Source organism: Heterocephalus glaber, unplaced genomic scaffold, assembly GCF_053883595.1.
Source record: "Heterocephalus glaber isolate CG9 unplaced genomic scaffold, H.glaber_assembly_v1.0 deba00001472, whole genome shotgun sequence".
NCBI classification, from domain to species: Eukaryota; Metazoa; Chordata; class Mammalia; order Rodentia; family Bathyergidae; genus Heterocephalus; species Heterocephalus glaber.
The window spans coordinates 93,732,116-93,752,913 of NW_028258315.1; the positions used below are offsets into that span (position 1 = coordinate 93,732,116).

At 44.8% G+C, this 20,798-nt stretch overlaps 1 protein-coding gene across 3 annotated transcripts in view; it reads left to right on the plus strand.

Annotated features, from left to right (window-relative positions):
- Nucleotides 1–20,798, plus strand: part of LOC110345707 (uncharacterized) — a 410,594-nt gene that overhangs the window by 151,001 nt on the left and 238,795 nt on the right. For all 3 annotated transcript variants that reach the window (XM_087181610.1, XM_087181607.1, XM_087181609.1), the window contains exon 2: nucleotides 20,346–20,489. In XM_087181610.1, the coding sequence (XP_087037736.1) occupies nucleotides 20,356–20,489 (134 nt within the window). In that variant the 5' untranslated portion in view covers nucleotides 20,346–20,355. The remainder of the gene's footprint in view (nucleotides 1–20,345; nucleotides 20,490–20,798) is intronic.

Sequence of the window (20,798 nt, forward strand, 5' to 3'; positions counted from 1 at the left end):
TTCCCTGGCCTGTTTTGGATTGTGAAAGACAGCCTTTCTCTGGACTGAAACCCACCTTCACACTGCAGTGCAGTGTCCTAGGGCGTAAAGCATCTCAGCCATTATAAGTCAAGAACACAGTGACAGACTGTGAATTCCCAAGTCAGTGGTTGTCTTTTCTCTTGATAATAGGTGTTCTCAGGGTGTTTTCTCATACTGGGTAGGGAAGTAACCACCGCAAATATAAGGGAGGGAAAAGACTACACTAAAAACACAGTCTGGAATCACATACCTTATTCCAAACTTTCAGCAGGTTGATACTAAGTGACAGTTGATAACTGTTGTCTTATGGAATAAGAGAATCTTTGCTACATTTCATGGGGGACATAAGACCACCAGTAAATGTGCAGGGCTGAGTACAAAGTCCAGGTACCAGATAAAGTACAGGTTGCCCAATTACATACTTGCAATAAATAGTAAATTTTTTTCAAGTGCAAGGTTGGTTCAAATATGACCAGCTAAATTTGAATTTCAGATAAATAATAAATGCTTTTAAAAATATATGTAGGTCCCAATTAAACTTAATTAAAATATATGTAGTCTAGTTAAACTTAAACTTCCAATAAACAATGGATTTTTTAAAAAGTATAATTAATTCCTATGTGATATTTGGCCAGGGGGTCAGTGAAGGTGGGAGAGCCCTATGATTGTCAGTCCTTTGATATGACATGGGATTTGAGAACCATTTCCAGGAAAATCAGAAGCAAGGAAAAAACGTGTTAAGATGACACAAAGAAATACCACTAACAGCAAAAGGGAACTACAATTGTCACAGTCACTGTAGATGTATTAGTTGAAATTTGCTAGTGGAAAAAATTAGTAATTATTTTAATCCCTAAATATTTCTGGTTGTTCTTTAATCCCTAAATTTTCAAGCATTTTTCTTGTAGGGCACTTACCAATGCGTATTGTAATTTAGTTCAAATAAATTCCACTATGTATTCTAGAATTTCTTGTAAAAATTGGTCAATAGAAATTTTATTCTCATCTAGGTTCATTTTATTTGCCATTGCAATGCTTCTTGAGAACTATTCTAGCTGTTTGTGTGCACATGATAAGAAAAAATATTGACCATCATTTCTGCCTGTAAACAGGACTATACAAGTATTTAATCATATAATGTGGTTTTGCTGCTGTTATGCTTTAGATATAAAATGTCCCCTGTGTTCAGTGGTGGAGCTTTTTGAAGTGACTGGATCGTGTGAGCACCATACCCACCAGGGGTCCACGGTTGAGTTCAGAGCTGAATGTGCTGTTAGCGGGTGGGGCCTGGTTAGAGGCGGTCACTGGGGACATGATCTGAAAGGGTATACATTTTATCCCCAGCTCCTCTGTTCTTGCTGTCTGCTTCCAGGCTGATATGAGTGGAGCAGCTTTCTTTCACCATGCTCTTCCACTGTTATTTCTGCCTTGCAGCCAACTGGCCATTGACTAAATCCTTTAAGACCATTAGCGTAATAAACTTCTCTTCTTTTAAATTGTGGGTGTCAGGCATTTTGTCCCAGTGTTGGGAAAGTGGAAATCCACTCCCTAACTCTGCAGACAGAAATCTGGCCCTTTTGAATAGAAATGCAGAACAATGTCCCTGTTGTCCTTGCCTCTCTTGGATCTGACTGTTCTTAATTTATTCCTTTCTTCTTAGAAGTTCATCACCAACTTCTGCTGCTTCCTTACTATATGTGGACCTCCTCTGCACTAGCTTGTTTTAGAGTGTTTTACTCAGGTGAGAGGGTGTAATGTCCAGGCTTAATAGTTTGCAGGCAGCGATGCACCTGAATAACAATGCTGCCTACCCTGCCTGCAGCTCAGTAGGAAAGGATCAATCCAGCATATAAAAGCAGGCACAGATAAATTGCTAAACACTGTAGTACAATGATGGCATACATCTCCGAAATGAGAATCTTGAAAATCAATAAGAATTGAAATTGAAAAAGGAAGAATTGTAGCTGTCAAAATGCAGGATGTCTGCAAGATATTCAAGCCATGGTCCATTCTGGCTTCTCTGATGCTTAGGAGCATCATCTGTTAGAAAAAGTTGTCTCTCAAGTGACCTATGTTATGTCTCTTTGAAAAACATCGCATCTCAGCTCAGGGACTGGATTCTTTTCCCAAATCATGATTGACCTCACACATCATGTCAAGCTCAAGTCTTAGGGGATCTTCCCTTCAGCCAGGGCATCACAGAGTCTGTATAGAGTGAGCCCAGTGGGGGCTAGAAGAACTTTATTGGGGGAGAGGATATTGTAATTTATTCTAACCTTTTCTGAGATTTGAAATCCTGGAACTTGAGGAAGTGAGGAGCAACATCACAATAATAACGGCCATTGCTAGTTGAGTACTTACATGTGCCGGCCCTTGTGGAAAGCACCTAATGTACCTGTGAATGAGGTGGTAACTGGTAACAGCTAACTGGCTTTCTTAGTGAATGTCTGATGGGCATTGTGCATTGTCCTGAAAACCTTACAACACTCCTTTGAAGTGTATGCTATTATTATTTCATTTTGCAGATAAGCAAGCAGAGGCTTCAGGAGAGGTGAAAAATTTGCCCAAAGTGACATAGCTAGTAAGGGGAAGAGTGGGAAACTCCACTTTTCTGATTCTAGAAGCTTCTTCCTTTCCCCCCTTCAGTTGTATTTCGCCTCTGTGTGCTTTAGCATTTCCAGCAGTAGATTTCAACATTTGTTGGTTCTTTCGCGATTTATTCTACTACCTGCAGATTTCTCCAGAACCGTAGTGAGTCTTTCCTCCTGTCTCAGTCTACTTCCAACTTTAACTTCTTGGACATATTTCTTCTGCCATAAGTTACAGCAAAGGCATTTAGAAATCCATTAAGAATTTAATCACATTGTGATTCATTGTGGTTAGTAATTTCTTTGTCCAACAAATGACCAATAAAGAAGTAACCACTGTATGTGCAGTGCCGGAAGCATGTTTTAAATCTCACACTCATGTAATGATTAAAAACAGAAACCTGCTGCCTGCTAGGCCCCCGGGAGTGCAAGTAGCACCAGGGTGCAGTGGGGAAAGGATTTGTCACTCACCTACGGGCCTGGAGACCACTGCTGTCTCTCACGTATCAGATGAAATCCAAAATAGGCAACCTTATTTGTTGCATCTCCTTTCTTGTGTGTCTTTTTTCCTACTCATTTATTTTTTAAAAGACCATGTTGAAACCATGTGCTTTGGCAACTTCATGATGTACCTACTAAGCAGATTTGTTCAAGAGAACAATTTTGTCTTTGAAAAGTAAATCAAGTAGAATAATTCACAGACGAGTACCACTAATTCCTTTCACAAACTGTGTTCTTAAAACTTATATATTAGCTTCAGCTTGGAGACAGAGGGACTGGAGTCCATGTGCATATATTTTTCATGAGCTCAGTGTTTGCCTTTTACATAACCTCTGAAGAAGCGCACCTGGAACTTTAATGTGTGTTTGCATCATCTGGGGATGGAATTAGAATGCAGCTTCTGGCTCCCAGGGTCCAGGAGGGACCTGAGACTCTGCATTCCTCCCCAGAGATGTCAGTGTTGCTGAGCAGAGTTGCGCTTTGAGAAGCGAGACTGTGGTGTGGTACGGATTTTCCTTCCATGGAGAATATATAAGGAGCAGTATTTATGGACTGGATGCTACTTCAGTGAGATTTTTAAAAGATTAAACTGCTTTCCTTGTTGATTTTCCTTCCCAAGATATAGTTGAACTAGTTACACAGACTTATAATTCTCAATTCTTTTGAAATGTACGGTAGACTTGAAGTTGGCAATTGCTAATTTCAATTTCAAATATCTAACAAGCTTTGAGGTGGGTATCAGCTTGCTGTGCTTATAGCTCACAACGGCTCTGAGACTGAAGCCTTCAAGACCACTGACCAGCCGGCCCGTGTGGATTAGTATCTGATTTCCAAAAGAACTTTTTAAGTAGAGAATTTAGAAATGGAAGCTCAATTTGGAGTAAGCTCAAATCCTTCTTTCCTTTCCATCCTCTCACCCTAATACTCCCCAACTCCACACACGGCTTCTCCCAGCCTGTCATGGACACTGATGTAATAGTGACACTCTGCCTTTTAGTATCTCGAGCAACATACTAGGTAGAAACACCGCCTGATTATGACACTGTATTTTCAGTCTTACCTGCTTTAAAGAGCAAATAAAAAGGCTGACAGACGAACAACCTGGCAAATACTAAGTTGGGCGGGCAGTCCAGTTTACCTTGTCACTGATAAGCTATACTGACACATACGTCAGTGGAGAAGATGTGGTAAGAAAGGGACCTCATAGCTCAGTGGTTCTGCCTCCTGCCTCACAAGCACAAGGTCCCGAGTTCAATCCCCGGTACAAAAAAAAAAAAGTAAAGAGGACATTGGGCCGGAGATTTAGCTCAGTGATTTCGCTGCCTGCTGCGCAAGCTCAGAAACCTGAGTTTGATCCCCGGTACCAAAAAAAACAGAACTAACCTATATCCATGTCCAGTTTGGTTAGCTTGTTATGCAACGTAAGTGAAATATCAGGTTTCCGTTCCTGTGCCCTTTTTATCATTAAAATTAACACAAAATGTATTCTCTTGTTTCATACTTACTGGGATATTGAGTTTTTTGAAATTGTTGTTGATTTATTAACTTAATTGTTTTTTTATTCCCTAAATTCACTACACCTTGATACAGTCTGTAGTCACTATGATTTAACAGTCTGCAAAAATTGTACAAATAAATTGTTGAGAGGCTTTAAAAAAAAAAAAAGGGACTTCACTTTGGTGGTATTCTTTCCCCAACCCATAACCTCAAGCTAATCATGAAAAAACCATCTAACTAACCCGAACTGGGGACGTTCTGCAAAATACCTCACCAGTTTTCCTTAAAAATGGCAAGATTGGGCCAGGGATTTAGCTCAGTGGTTCTGCCGCCTGCCTCTCAAGCGCAAGGTCCTGAGTTCGATCCCTGGTACAAAAAAAAAAAAAAAATGACAAGGTTATCACAAATTAAGACTGAAAAACAGGCCAAAGGAAACTAAGGAGGTGTGAGAGCCGAATGCAGTAGGGCTCCGGGGATTGAATCTTGGAACAGGATGAGGATATGACTAGAAAAAGCTATGAAATATGAATCATGTCTGAAATTTACTAAGTGTTGTTTTCTGAATTTTAAAAAATGTCAGATGATAACATTAGGGGAAACTCAACTGGGTGAGGCAGCTATCTTTGCAGTGTTTCTATAAATCCAAACTTATTCCAAGATGAAAAGATTTTTAGAAATGGTGTTGGAAGAAGCAAGGGAGGGGAAGGGGAATTTAAGGACCTACAGAAGCTTGGGTATTTCACAGACAACTTTTTCACCTAGAAAATATTTGTGTATATGTGCTCTGTGGGAACGTCTATTTTGATAGTGACATACTGCCAAAAATAGAGTCATATAGAAAATCACAGCCTGCCACTGGTTCCCAAAGAAAAGCAGAAGAATACCTCAGGGCCACGTGGAAGGTGACTTTAAAAAAGAGGCCTTCGTCGCGAAAGTAAGCCAGATGCTCAGCTGACATCTAGCAAATTGCCTTGAAGGAAAACATTGTGTGGGGAATCTGTTGAAAAATCTGTCGAGTGGCTAATCCCAGGTTGGATTCCAATGGTGGAAATTGGAGCGATGCATTAGGCAGACAAAGCTGTCCATTTCCCTGGAATTATTGACCGAGGCTGTGCCCTTGCTCTGTGAGCAGGTGCCTGCCACCTTAGCTGCTCCCCTGCCGGAATTGAGTTAAGTGGAAACATCACAATCAATAAAAGACACTCTACTTTCCATTTTCTCATTGTTTTTTAAGGGCTTATTTTGTAACAGCACAGGGAAGATTCAATTCAATATCAATTCACCTTCCGGGTGGGGGGAGGACTCCAGGTATTGACTTCAGGGCCTGATAAAGGTTGTGATAAGGCTCAGTTTACTAACCTTCCACCTGAAGTGCACCCTCAGCCACGGAGGATGCAGGATACGGAGGTATTTGCATCACTCCATGATACTGAAAACCCTATCAGTTCTGCAGCTGACTCAACAAGTGTGTCCACTGGGCACCTCCTGGTGCCACTGGGCCACTGGAGGGCCCTGCTCAGAGAGCTGTTTGTCCAGCTTTCTCCCGTGTGTGCTCTTCTTTTTCCATGCTAACTTGATTAGCAGCAGTGGTTTCCCACCAGTCGTCCACATCCTTATGTGACAGTGACTTCAGTGAACCTGGTAAAGGCAGTCTGACCTTTATATTGACCTTACCGATTGTTTGGGAAGTTTGCTTTTTGAATCTGTGATAGTTCCAAGCAGCCAAGTTGGTGAGGTTGATGTGTTAGACTTCACTTAAAAATATTTTTTCATATTCTTTCTCCCTTCCTGCTCCTGCTTCAGGCGAAGCAGTGAGAGGAGCCTGGGATGTGGTTTTGTATATACAATTGTCCCTTGGTGTGTGCTACTGTTCCGTTCCAAAACCCCCTGCGGGGGCTGGCATTTGAAGCTGCTCAAGGCCCTTATAGAAAGTGGTGTGGTATTTGCATATGACCTGTACATACCCTCCCGTATACCTTAATCATCTTTGGGCTACTTTATACTGAATACAATGTAAATACCGTGTAATAGTCCCCACACCATGTGAACAGTTTAGAGAATATTAACAAGAAAACAATCTCTGTATTTCAATCTTTTCTTTAAAACATATTTTCAGTCTGCTGTCAGTTGAATCTGAAGGTGTGGAGAGAGGTCTACACTTACTGTAAATAGACTGTTTCAAAGATAGCTGTGGTCATGAACTCACGCATCCCTCTGCATGTGGCTTTGCTGCTCTCCGCATCAAGAGGTGGGTCCAGTGCCCCACTCCTGGAATCTAGTTTGGCCTTGTGACTTCTTTGGCCAATGGGGTTTTAGCAAATGTGAGTCAAGGTGAGGCTTGAAAAGGGTATGCTGTGTGCGTGCGGCTTCCCTTTGCTTATTCTACTGCCCTCATCTGCGCCATCCCAGGCCACCCTGGCAGAGGACGAGAGGCCACAGGACAAAGTCCCCAGCTGCCTCACCACCCCGCCAAGGTCCCCGGTCTATAAGCTCCTGAGGGCAGCTGGCCCCCAGCAGGCCGATTCGCATCAGAGCTATCAAACAAACTCAAAGAATCACGGGAAGTAAGAAGTGATTCAGTATTCTGTTTAAAGTTACGTTTTGGAGTGGTTTGTTACACAGCAAAAGCTAACTCAAACAGTAGTCTTTGCTACAATGGATTACCATCACATTGTCTGTGTTTTCCCCATTCAAATTAAGCCCTGAGAGTGTCAGATCCTAATTCACATTAAAGCCAAGATGAAATAATTTGTCCTCAGAGAACTTGGCTCTCTCTGCAAGCCAGAATTAATTGTTCCTCTCTTGGTAATTCCACACTACTGTTATATTTCACATGGGACACTTGGGCTATGCACCATTATACTTTCCTCGTCCATGTCTGTGCTTCTTGTGTTCTCTAAACTCTAGAAGACGAGGTGTGTAGTTTTGGTGCCTAGCCCAGTCACTCCAGTGTGGTAGACACTGGAGTATTTATTGAAATGAAAGAAATATAGAAAACTTCTAGGATTTAAAAAAAATGTAGCAACATCTTTGTACAGAATTCCTTAATGTGATATATAACATTGAGTTTTGACCAACTTGAGAAATAAGAGGAGATGGTAGGAGAGAGGCTTCCTAGCCAGTTTATCACCAATAAAAGGTAAATTAGAGGCTGTGGCTCGTCTGTAAGCCGCCATGCTTCCTAGTTCTCTCTTCCAGAGGAAAGCAGCCGACTCTCTGAGTTGTTGGCAGTGCTCTACAAGACTGAACAGAGTCCTCGAGAACAGTCACCTGCTGCTCTAACGATGCAGAGTTGGCCCCAACTTCTCCATGTCCACACTGCGCATGTCTGCTTCGGTGTTTATGACTCTTCCTGACAATGCTAGTAAAGTACAGGTCTGTCTCCCTCCCAGCTCCAAGGTCATAATTCCTCTAGGTCAGGACATGGCTTTTTAGTTATTTCTAGATTTCTTGTGGCTGGAAGAGTTCTGCAGTTCTAGGTACAGAGTTAGAACTTGGAGTATTTGTTGGAGGACTGAGCCCTGTGCTTCCACAGGTAACTCAGCATCACCTTTCTCCCTTAGTTGACGTTAAAAACATATGATTATACCCAGCAGCTTCATTGTGACCCAGAGTAGTGTGTGGACAGAAGGGATAATGAAGCTGCGTGGGACACACTATGCCTGGTGCATGTGATCCTGATTTTAATAGGTACATGCTTATTTAGGAACAGTTAGAAGCCGCTGCTATCGGGAAGGGTGATTACCACAAGCATTTGCTGCTTGTGTGCTAATTTAACCACCCTCACCATTACAGTGTTTTTTAATGACTCAAGGATAATGTGAACATGACATGTTCTGAAAACTGAATAGGGATTCACTTGAATTTTTGTACTTTTTTTTCAGAAGCTTTCACAGGCAAATTGCCTTTGAAGAGGTTTCTGTAAAGAATGTGGTTTTCAGATTCTGCCAGAGTGTGCAGTGCTTGTTGGAAATGCAGATCCCTGGTGTCCCTGCCCAGCATCTTCAGATTCAGGAGGCCTGGGGCGGAGACCCGCGTTTACCATGTTCGACAACTGCCAGGCGGCCTGACTGAGATAGTCTTTAGGCTGGGTTATACGTAAGGGTTCTTCAGTTGGGAGGGACAGACACGGCGCCAACCAGCTGGAGCTGAAAGACATCCTTTCTTCTGAAGGATGCAGGGATTCCATCAGGAGCCCAGGAAATGCTACATAATCAGGAGGAGGGCAGGACCAAAGGAGCCGGGACTTGCCCCGCCTGCTATGGACGGATTGAAATTCTAACCAAAAACAAACATTGAAATCCTAACCTCCACTGTGGTGCTAATAGGATGGGGCCTTTGAGAGGTCATTTGGTCCAGTTTGGAGCCCTTGTGAATGAATGAGATTAGTGCCCTTGTGAAACAGGTCCAAGAGCTCTTTATGCCTGGGAGGTTGTGAGAACAATCTAGCGATGTGCATCCTGAGAGAGGCCTCGCTGGGGTCCTGCCACGCCCTGACCTCAGACTCCCCAGTCTCCAGCACTGTGAGAAATGTTATTGTGGCCGCTCCTTTCTTTCACGACAGTTTTTACAGCAGCCTGAACTACTACCTCGGTGGCTCTGGCTTCCTTGGGTTCTTTCTGCACAGATGAGCTCTTCTCACTGCAACCTCTTCCGGTTCAGCCCTCTGAACTTTAGCCACGCCCCCTTGCAGGCCGGCTCCTTCCCTGCATTCTTACCACGCCCGTGTCTTTTTGCGGAGAGAAAATCTAATTGGCTCAGTGCACGCTGTGGAGCCTGGGTCAGGAGCAGCTCCTCGAGGCCCCTTCCTACCTGTGTCCACCCCTCAAGCAGAGGAACAGGGGGTGGGAAGCCCAGGGCACCTGTGAGGCGGCCTTACTGACACTTGGACCTTCATTGCAACCTTGGACTTTCTGACCAGGAAAGATGGGGAGCGAATCCATCTTACAGAAGCCCTTTACCTTAGGGGATGCCCTCTTCAGGGTAGCTAGCTCCTGAGACTACTGCTGAATGTAATGTTTCAGTGATGCACATACTCAAAGGGGTTCCACGATGTTTGCATACTGAGAAACTATTTTTTTAGCCCAGTGCCTTCACACTGATCTAAATCTCCAGCCCCTTTTTTCTGTACTTCTAGTAGTTATTAGAAGATAGGTTTTTTTTCCTAGTAATGAAATAATTTTATTGGTACATTTTAGGTATACAGTACAGTTACATTCATCACTGGGATGTACATGATGCATCTTGGTTCTTATTTTTCCCCTTTCCCCTGCCCTCCCTTCACCTCCTCCATCCCCTCCACCCCTCCCCATTTACAAAGACTTTGTTTCCATTGATTTGTTTATATGGAGACCCTCTCACTGAGTCACTGAGCTGCCCGGTCTGGGGTCAATCTTGTGGTTCTCCTGCCTCAGCTTTCCAGAGTGCTGAGATCACACGCAGACACCCCCATGCCCGCTACACCCTGAGAAACTTAAAACATAAAGGCTGCAAACCGAGAGAACACTTCCAATCAGGAAAAGGCTTTCATCCAGTTTGAATCAAACTCCCAGTGCCCCATTGTCTGGGGTCTCCTGAGCATCAGCTGCATTAGGTGCCCTCTTAGCCCACCAGCTTCCATGTTGGCCTTGGCTGATTTCAGGTTTTATTGCTCGAAAATCTGTGCAAGTATGATTTTCTTGGTGGAAATTTACTAAGATCAACTCTTTTCATACTATAGAAATAAAGGGCACACTCAGAATTGATATCCTTGCTAAAATGCTAGTTATTCCAAATTGTGTGTCCACACACGTGTGTGTATGTACAAGTGCAATAAGAAGGGGATCAGCTTTGGGATCCAATTTTTCTGCAACTCACTCACTGTCCCCAGGTTGGAAATATTTCATTTTGGACACTGCAGGGAAACTTAAGTAATTATCCATGTTGTGTGTCTGTGTGCTTGACAGCATTGCCTTCAAAATATTTTGATATGCAACCTTTCTTCTCCGCCTTTGTGTGGTCAGACAACACGCCAGCTGTCAGATGGAGGGAAGCAGGAAACTTTGGCATCGCTATTCCAGACACCTTCCCCAAGAAGGCCCTATAAATAGCACAATAGGATAAAACCAGCCACAAAGGGGTAGCAGCGGGTGGGACGGGACGCATCCTGCCCAGCACTGGAGGAGTAAGTGAATTTCAATGTCTTCCTGATAGCAAACAACAAAAGGTTAGGGAGAATGAGGCTTTTGTGATGAGAGAGCCCAACATTTGAGGTAAATAATAATGATGATAATACTTTTCATTAACATGCAGCTTTCCCCTTTTGAAAGTGGTTTCAAAGAATAAAGAGCCCTCTTTGCTGAACAGCCCGTTTCCCCTCTTATCTCTGTGAGGAGTCTCTCCTAAAGGGCCCCTTCTCAGACAGGCGAGGTGATATCGATCCAAGCCCACTGGTAGGTAGAGGGAATGAAATCTATTGTTACTTAAAATGTTACTATAGAGATGCATTTTGCTCTAATTATCAGAAAAGGACACCATAGAGGCCTTCATCGGGAATGTTTCTCGAGAATCCTCAGAATGGTCATCGTGGTTTGCAGCTTGCCTGTGCCCTGCCCATTCCCTGCCACTTCCTCTCTGTCCCTACCTCTGAAGCCCTTCCTGAGCTCTAGCGCCTGTCCTGAATGGGTTCAGACGGCCTGGAGCAGGTGTGGAAGCACAGGGTGTCATACAGTGCAGCATTGGTATTGTCCTTTAGTGGTGTCTTAGTTCTGATGTTTTTAACCACATTTTGAACAGTTTGAGAATATAGAAGACCTAGCTTCCGACATGCCCTCAAGGGTCCGGCCTGTCTTTAGATCCATAACTGAGTATTGTGCCTTAATCAAGGACAACCTGCCCAGGGATACTGAGCCAGCATGAAAAGAGGGACTCCCCCAAACCTCAGGTCAGCACCTCTGAGCTGGTGTCTGTCCTCTCCCTTTGCCCCCGCTGGTGTCCTCAGCTCCCAGTGATGCTCCCCAGCTCGGCTCCCTTACTTACCCCTCAAGCTTGGTGGCAGATGTGACTCTACCAGTTTGTCCTGTCCCACCGCGCCCCAGCAGGAGCTTTGCAGGCCCCAGATATGGGTTTTACTTATCCAGAATCTGTGGTTCTTTGTCCCTCTGAGTGACTGTTCTGCCATGAGCCAGCCTCTGAGGACAGAAATCCAATTGCAGATGTGCAGTTGTAACTATTTGACTTTATCTCTGCACTTCATAATCTGACCCAGCCTTTCTCTGGTGCTTTGCTCTGCTTGCCTCTCTCATTTTAGTTTTTCTGCCCCTTCATACTCTTTTGGATGGTGGCACCACGGTTCCCTCTGCCTAGAAGACTTTTCCTGCCACTGACCCCATGTCTGATTCCTGCCCTTCTTTTCAGGATACCCTCAAATATCAAATCGGTTTTCCTGAAGTTGATCTCACCCAGTTATTCTCTCAACCTTCTGTCTCAGCACACCTCACCATCTATAGTTCTCTTGCTTATTTATTCGGCAGTTTGTTCATCATCTCTGCCTATCAAGAGGAGGGGAGCTCCCCAAGCAGAGAGCCTTATCTGTCTTCTGTCACCGAGGAGCGGGCACTGAGCCTTGAATATGTCCACCCACAGAGGGAGAGTTGCATGCATGTGGAAGTGAGGTCTCAGGGAAAGAAGGCTCCTCCTTGGCCTCTGGCAGTTCTTTCCCTCCTTCCCAGGGCCCATGCCCTCTCTGTTGCTGACACCCGAGACTGAAATTGCTAGCACAGGAGATGCCAAGTTGTTGTAGGAAAATGTGGCTAGCAATCCATGTCAAGCCTTGATTAATTACCTACATTTCCTCACATGTAACTGGAGAGTGACACCCCTTTCTGGGTAGCTATTTGTGACTGCCCCACGTGGAGGAGATAATGGTGCCACCTCTCCTAACTGTGTGGAGATGGCCAGCCACTTCCTACTGCAGTCTCCTGCAGGGACCCAAGGGGTTCTGCGCCTCGGTTCTGCTTGTGTGCAGCAGCATAGACAGCTAGGCAGACCTCGTAATTTACCTGCATTTCCCAGATCAGTGAACCAGAGGTCGGAGGCTCAATGCAAAGCTGTTTACAAGGGAACCAGGAAGTGAACAAAGGTGCTAGTTGTGGAATCTAACTTGATTTGTTTCTCACAATTCCACTGCCTTTCTTCTGGACCTCTGTCACTTTCTTCCCAGCTGCTTCTGTCACTTGCTGTCGTGGTCCACCTGAACGGCGTGTCGGTGACCGGCAAAGGAAGGCCTCCACAGCAGCATCCCCTTGGGCCTTTCCTGAGTTCCCTGTATAAATGCTCTTCTCCCAATATTCTAGGGCCGGGTCAGCACATTGTTTCGTTGAAGAGCTAGGTGAAAATTTTAGACTTTGTTGGTAAAGAAGCAAGATTAAAGATATTTATAGAAACTTAGATTATAAGAAATAAGATGAATGTCTGTCAGTTTTCTTACAGAATTCGAAAATATAATTCTTCCTTTTCCCTTCCAGCTACCGGAAACATGCAAGCCCAGAACAGAGGGATCCTGTACGGGCCTGGGTCCCAGAGTAACTAGAGCCCCTAACGACTCATACTACAGAGCATGTAGTGTACGTGGGGAACCTTTGCAGTTGTAGGTCACCTAGATCTGGGGTTTATTGTTACCATACCATCACCTGGCCCATATTAACCGCTATGACCTGGCTAGCCCAAATGCGTGAGAGGTAAATGAGGGAAAAAATGCTGTTTGTTGGGAGAAATCCTTGCTAAGAGTGGTTTCCTGGTAGACATCCGGAGACTGTCTTGGGCAGCACTTTTGTTGACCGGAAGTCATAAGCGGTGCTGCATCGATGGATAGGAAACCCAAGACCACCCCTCTTTCCCAGAAAGAGGAAACCAACTGTCTGCTGGCTGAACACATCCACCTGGTGGACGAACGCCCTCGCTTCGTACTCTGCACACATGTACTGAGCACCTCTTGAGTACAAGGCTTTGTCAGTCTCTGCCTGCTTTGGCAGAAAGTTTCTGAATGGAGAGGAGCAAGTATTCTCTTTGAATTCCGTCATGCTTTCTTTGTGGTCAAGCAGTCAGAAAGGAGAGACATCCAATTAGCAGCTATTGCATCTCTATGTAGACAATTTTCAAGTCTATTCTTCTTCAAAAGGGGAGAGGATAATGTGAGTAGAATCTTGCTGCCCACCTATGGTGAGAAAATGCCTCCCTCCCCATCTCCCTCGGGCAGGCAGCTCATTCCTGCGTGTGCTGAACCCGGTCAGAGGAAGCCCCTGGCTACCCACATGATGCTGAGCTTATTTTGACCTCTTTGGATTACAAACTTATTGCTAGTTTAGTGGGCCGTCTCTGCTAGCAGGAGCAGCTCATATGAAAAATCAAAACTGACAGCACATTTAAATCAAACCCCTAACCCAAATTGGGTGTCAATACATCTCATGGAACAATTTAAATCCCCAGATGAAAAAGCAGAGGGGCATTTCTGTGCTTGCTGCTGGGCACGTACTGAAGGCAGAACTTTCCAGCTACTGGGAACCAGACGCTGGCCAGACCAGGTTCAGGTTGCAAGTAGGAAAGTAAGTCACTGAGCATTCAAGAAAGCTGAAGAAGCCATGAGACATACAGGCATGCTTTCTGAAGCTTGCTCCCCTCACACATGCAGCTGCTATGAGATTTTCTGTCCTAAACACAATCGCCAGGGAATCAGCCTTTCCCTCTTTTATGACGAAATAACCAGACTTACTCAGTAAGTGGTTTTGTGAATCTTTGTGAGACTCTTAGGTAGTTGAAGAAGAAAATAACAAAACTCATGAAGAAGTGGTCTCTTCAGCCAAGGTGTTTATGACACATCCTGAGACAGGGTGACTGACTCACAGATTCCTCATGAGTTGCAATTTGCAAATATATAAGATAGAAAAGGAATTTCTGATTTCTCAAGCATAACTATTTCTCTGTGCTATGAAGTGGGATAGAGACAAGGTATAGGGGCTAAATCAGAAGCTACTCTGACAAAGATTAAAGAAAACATGGAGTGTCTGCCCTTTCTGTCCAAAATCACTATCTGAACCAGGCAGAAGCCATGTCTGGGCATTACAAATCAAGAATCTCTTTGTTTTTGTGACTGGGAGGAGGCAAGGAAGCACGTATTACTTTATCAGAAGGAATTCAGTGGCTAAGATGCTGAGAGAGATATACCCTCAATTTTGAGCGCTCTTTCTCTGGAAGGTGGCATTCTCACTAACCCATCTTCTGTGCTGGGAATCCATTAGCCTAATCACCCACCTGCATACAAAGTCTGCAGCCTTCCCCTGGAGGAATCCCGTCCTAAGACACATCCAGTTCAATGGCCTCACCTGCCTCCCCGAGACAAGTGTTATTTTAGACCAAATTCAGCCTTCCTACTGTTGGGACATTGTTAATGAGTATGAAACATCCCACTCACTTCTCCATTTCCAGTATAGTTTTAGCACCAGAGGCCAGTGGACTGAAATGATCCCATTAAAATGGTCAATGACCTATTTTTTCCCTTGTGATATAGGAGAGGTCTCTTTAATGTGTGTTTCTAGCCCACTGCATTGTTCCTTGGTGAGCCTCGATATAAAGCTTTGACCTTCAGAAATGGAATTAAAGTATCGGCCCATTTCATGGCATTCGCCTTCCTTCTTGGTAGGCTTTCTGATCTTTGTGAAGTGTAAACAGCGAGGAGAGGGCTGGCGAGACCAGTGTGGCCCCGATCCTGGCACAGCTGCTCAGCCATCACTGAGCCTGCACTGCGTTCTGAATGCAGGGCACACAGTGGCAGTGAGCGCCCCCGGTCACCCTGTGGAGCAGATGACAATGCACGTCTCACCCTCACTTCTGAGCACCGAACACAGGTGACGGTGACAGACTCGGAAGTGCAGCATGGCGTGTAATGAGACGAACACGTTTGTGTAACAGGGTGGTTTTAGCTGGCTGAGCAAGGCTCCGACGAAGGAGGGCACGCACTGCTCTGGGTTAGGAGAGAGAGGGCTGCAACCATTTGGACTATTTGTCACATGAGACAAGGGACTTTGTAAGATGCGGGTACAAGCCGAGGGGCTCCAGGCCTCAGGTGAGCGGGCTTGGCGGTGAGCTGAGAAGGGATCAGGGCCCTCCCTCTGTGGGGCCCCTCTGGCCAGCCAGGGCCGCAGGGGTGGGGCCCCTGCTGAGATAGCGTCAGTGTCTGGGCACAGGTGTGTGTGCCCACACGTGTGCAGGAAGGGGGCCTCGGAAGGGGGCCTCGGAAGGGAACAGGAACGTTGGAGTCTGTTGGGCAGCGTTTTGGCAAACTAAGGCAAGAAAGGGGAGGGGACTGCAGACACCACCCCTGGGAATGCCAAGATATACATGAGCTTTGGCCGTATACGCTGGGGAAGGGGAATCTTTGATTGCACTGGCTTTGGTGGGGATTTTGAGCCAGCAGAAAATTCAGCCAAAATTTTTATATTTCACTTTAGGGGACTGACTGGGCTGTGCAACTCCCTTTCTGACTTTTGTAAGGCCACGGAATGCTCTAAAGACTTCACACTTAAGCAGCATTTACTTTGGCTCTTTCTCCCTTGCCCCAAATAAGTGGACTCCACAGCCGTATCCCCAGTGGCAGTGGATCATCTGGCAAGTCAGATGTGCTACTGACCCCGAGTCTCAGAGGCTGCCTGGCGGCTCCCGGGGAGTGTGCAGCTGGGCAGAGACTTTGCTAAGATCAGAATTGCTTCTCCAGGATAAAGCTGTGTTTGAGTTCAGATTTGTGGTCCAGTGATGTGTGCGCGTGTGTGTGTGTGTTTAAAGGTGAGATTCACAGAACATAAAATGAACCGTTTTAAAGTATGCAGCCAGTGACCTTTGGCTGTAATCACAGTGTTGTGTAACCATCATCTTCATTTAGTTCCGGAATATTTTAATCATTCTCAAACATCCCATGGGAGTGGGGTCTGAATGCCTGAGGACCAAAAACTCTCCTCTTATGAGGATCAAACCTTTTTTGTTTTGTTATTTTGTGGGAACAAATCTTATGCCCCGCTTTAATTCAATTTAATTTCAAAATCTATTGCTATGTGTACATGCTGTGTTCCATCTGTCATGCGCAGGCCCAGGAGGGGAGTTGTGTACAGGGACCTCCAAAAGAATGTGGACAGTTGTCTTTCTGAACGAAGTCTCCCAGCTGACTTGCTGAGCCTCTCCTAGCAGAATTGGGAATTACCAGTCAAGCAGCAGTATAGAGTAAGCTCAAGTCTAAAGTAACAATCTGAGCCCAGCTACTTACTGTGTGATCTTGGGTCAGGTGGTTAAAAATTTTCTGAACCTTGGTTTTCTCATCTGTAAAATAGGAATAATTTCCACATCATAAAGTTATTGTGGAAATTAAATGCCTGACGCAGGGAGTGCTGAGTAAATGGTAGCTTTGGAAAAAGAGACAAGAACAACAAAACAGAGAGGCAGATGTTTGGGACGTGCCTTTTTCTGTCATTTCATCCTCATAGTTCATTTGGCTTAAGCTCCTGCCTCTGCAAGTAGAATAAAATAGGCGTATTTGGAAGCTGGCAAGCCAGGCATCTACTGCTGAGCCGGCTGCACACTGAGAGAGATCAACCCTCGATTTGAGGCAAAATAAGCTTTGATATCAAGTGATACTGTGATGCACAGTAAAGGGAGGGAAATCAGAGCAATGGGCCTGGGGGCCTCAGGAAGGGTCATATACTCTGAACATGACCAGCTCAGTAAACCCAGGGCTTTGAGACAGGTTCCCCTCCCCATGTGTAAATGACACCAGTCCAACAGGCAAGACCCTTGCTGCTCCAGGAAGGGCTCCTACTCGTGTAACTGGAAGGAATCCCTTATGACCTACTGCTAGAGGATAGGCTTTTGCAGGTCCTGAGGACTTGTTACATCTGCTATAATCCAGGTTAGAATGGAATCTGAAATCCCATTAGCTTTGCTAGGTGACATGTCCAGGCTTACCAGTTTGTAATTTGCACAGTAAATGGTCAAACATCTGTGCATTAGATGTGATTTATTGCAATGACATATGGAATAGGACATTGTTTCAGTCATCGTGCATGTCCAGTCTAGGGTGGCCATTCCCTGAATGTCCTGTGGCTCTCATCTCTCAAGATGTCCTGTCCACCAGAAAAGTATTCCTTGGCCAGCAAGAAATGCTTCATAGAACCCAACTCTGGAAGAGTTCTAGTTCTTATTAGCATTTAAAACCTCTGGCTCATAGAAAAGGAAAAAAAAAACAGCCTAACTTAATGTTTTCCATGCTTATTTAAACAGAAATCTTTTTTTGCCATTTAACACTTCTTGACATCTGGAGTCTTGTGTTCCCCACTGTTCTGGAGGAAATCTGTCATGATAAGGGTTTCTAGACCAAGACTCATAAAGCTATTCAAAAGCTGTTTTTCAGATACAGATACAGATCCTTGTAGAGACTTCAGAAGCTTTGGAATATGGCACTGTGTTTTAAAACTTTGTAGAAGAGAAACCACAACTGGGCCATTTCCTTAGCCAGTCAGTAAGTAGGAGAGACTGGTTAGGTAGGGGTCCATTCACACCCACCGTCAGATTGGCTGGTGCCCTACTGTGGCAGTCTCCAACCTTTTTGGCACCAGGGACTGGTTTCACGGAAGATAATTTTTCCACTGACTGGGGATGGGTGATAGAGGGTGGATTTGGGATTAGAGTCTCATAAGGGATGGCAAATTAAATCTCTCACATACGCAGTTCACAGTAGGGTTCATGCGCCTGTGAGAATCTAATGCCACTGCTCACCTGGCAGGTGGTAGAGCTCAGGTGGAAATGCATGTGAAGGGGTGGGGCTATAAATACAGATGAAGCTTGTACCTGTCCACGGCCCAGGTACTGGGGACCCCCATCCTAGTGAATGGGGACCTCATATCCCTCAGATATAGCAGTTGCCTCTGTGTGGTGGGAATGTGGAAGAAGCCATCATGTTTCTTAGGAGGACATGAAAACTTTTAGTTTTAAGTTGCTTTAATTTGTTTATTTCAAGTGTATAAAACCCTGTGATGGCCCAGCATAAACAAAACAATAAAAACATCTGCAACCAACACATGTCCAGACTACCCCCACCCCTTAAGAGCTACTAGGTTTTCCCTGACCCTGGGGGATAGGGTTATGGACTGTCTTAGTCAGCTTTCTGTTTCTACAACAATACCTGAAACTAGGTAATTTATATGGAATAGGGGCTTATTTAGCTCACAGCTCTGGAGGTTGAGCTGTCCAAGAGCATGGTGCCAGCGTATGTCCAACTTCTGGTGGGATCCCTGTGCTGAATGATGACATGGTAAAGGCATCACATGGTAGAATGGAGGAAGCTAGCTGGAGAGAGCTCCCTTTTATAACAAAGCCACACCTATGAGAACCTCTAATCCACGGCTCTGTTAATCCATAATCCTCCCGAGTAACCCATTCAGTCCTCCTGAACCCATCACTCAAAGACCTCATGTGCGAATACCGTTAACATGTGAATTTGGGGATGAGGCATCCAACACACGAAATTGGGGTGGGGCATTCAAACTATAGCAAGGGCTATTTTCTGATTAGTCAAATGTGAAAAAACATAAAACCAAAGGATATGAGAGCCCAGAAGGCCAGTGCTGGGCCTGGATAGTGCTGTTGGTGGCTGGTGCCTTCTGTGGGTTCCTGCTTCTCCTGTTTCTCCTTTCTTGACTTATTCATTCAGGTTGATTGGCTCGGCAATGGTTTCTTCCTCCTTAGTACACTTTCTTCAGTTAGGTTCCAGGTTGGCACAAGCACTTGATTTGCTTCCTGTCTTCTCCGTCCTCTCTGCTGTTCTCGTTTTCTGGTTGAAATGTTGAAAAGCTCCAGGATGCAGCCCTCGATCCTGCCTCCTCCTCCCTTGTCACTTACTTCCTTAGGGATCTCATGTAGCCTCATACCATTAAATGCTCCTTGTATGCTGAGGGTAAGAATATTTATCTTTCCAGCCTGCTTCTCCTCTCTAAACTCTGGACTTGTACGTCCAAGTCTCTTGTCATTTCTTGTCTTGTCTAGCAGAGATCTTGAAGCCAGCAGGGCCAAGGCGAAACTATCTCTTCAAACTTCCAGATCTTCTACACAGGCAATCTTCTTCACTAAGGTCTTGACACCGACTGTGACAGGCTGGAGCTCATCCTCTAAAGGGGCCAGGCTTCTGTCACTATAATGAAACACCTGAGATAACAAACTTAGAAAGAGAAAAGGTTTATGTTGGCTCAGATTGGAAGTTCCAGTCTGTGACAAGTGGCTCCATTGCTTTCAGGCTGCTCATGGACTTGGTGGCTAAAGATGGCAGACAGTGTGTGGTGGAAACTTCTGGCAACATGGCCAGGAAGGAACCTAGATCCCACAATTCCCTCTGAGGACGCAGCCCCAAATGACCTAAGGATCTACTGGGTTTCCCTCCAGTAGGGTCACTCTAGGGATCATGTCTGTAACACACGGGCTTTGGGGAACATTCACTATCCACACTATGGAGTTCCCTCTTTTCCTTAAAGTCTTGAATTAAATACATCCTGCTCAAGGAGACCTATGATGACCACCCTTACCTCTTTCCATAGCATTTGTCTTCTAACATACAGCATATTCTTTTTTTATTTAGGGTTGTTATTCAACGTCTAACTCCTCATGGTAGAATATATATTCTTTCTGGATGGGGATCCTTATCTGTTTCATTCGTTCTTGTGCTCTTAGAGTCAGCAAGATGAGGACACACCATAATGTTTCCATTGGATGGCAGTTGGCAGCAGCATTCACCATATGTTTAATCACATCTTATAAAGACACTCGTGAAAGAAGACTTCCAGAACTGCTTCAGAAAGTGGCAAGAATGATGGGGTAATATGTTCAAAGTGTGATAAGTGTCCTCAAAGTGAGACAGAGCATTTTGAGGGGAATTGAGGTTAATGTCTCTTTTACTGTAATACATTTTTTAATGTAAAGTTTCACACTTCAGATCATAGAAGTTCAGTGTTAATTATCCATTAGTTGCCCTGAACCACAAACTATTGCTGTATGTACAGAGAATATCTTCAAAATGTATTTGGTAGATGGAGCAACTATTACAGTAGGGGCAGGTTTGAAGAAATCATATGCATGCACTTTTCTAACCAGGAGTTTGATATCTTGTTCCACAGACCAAATATT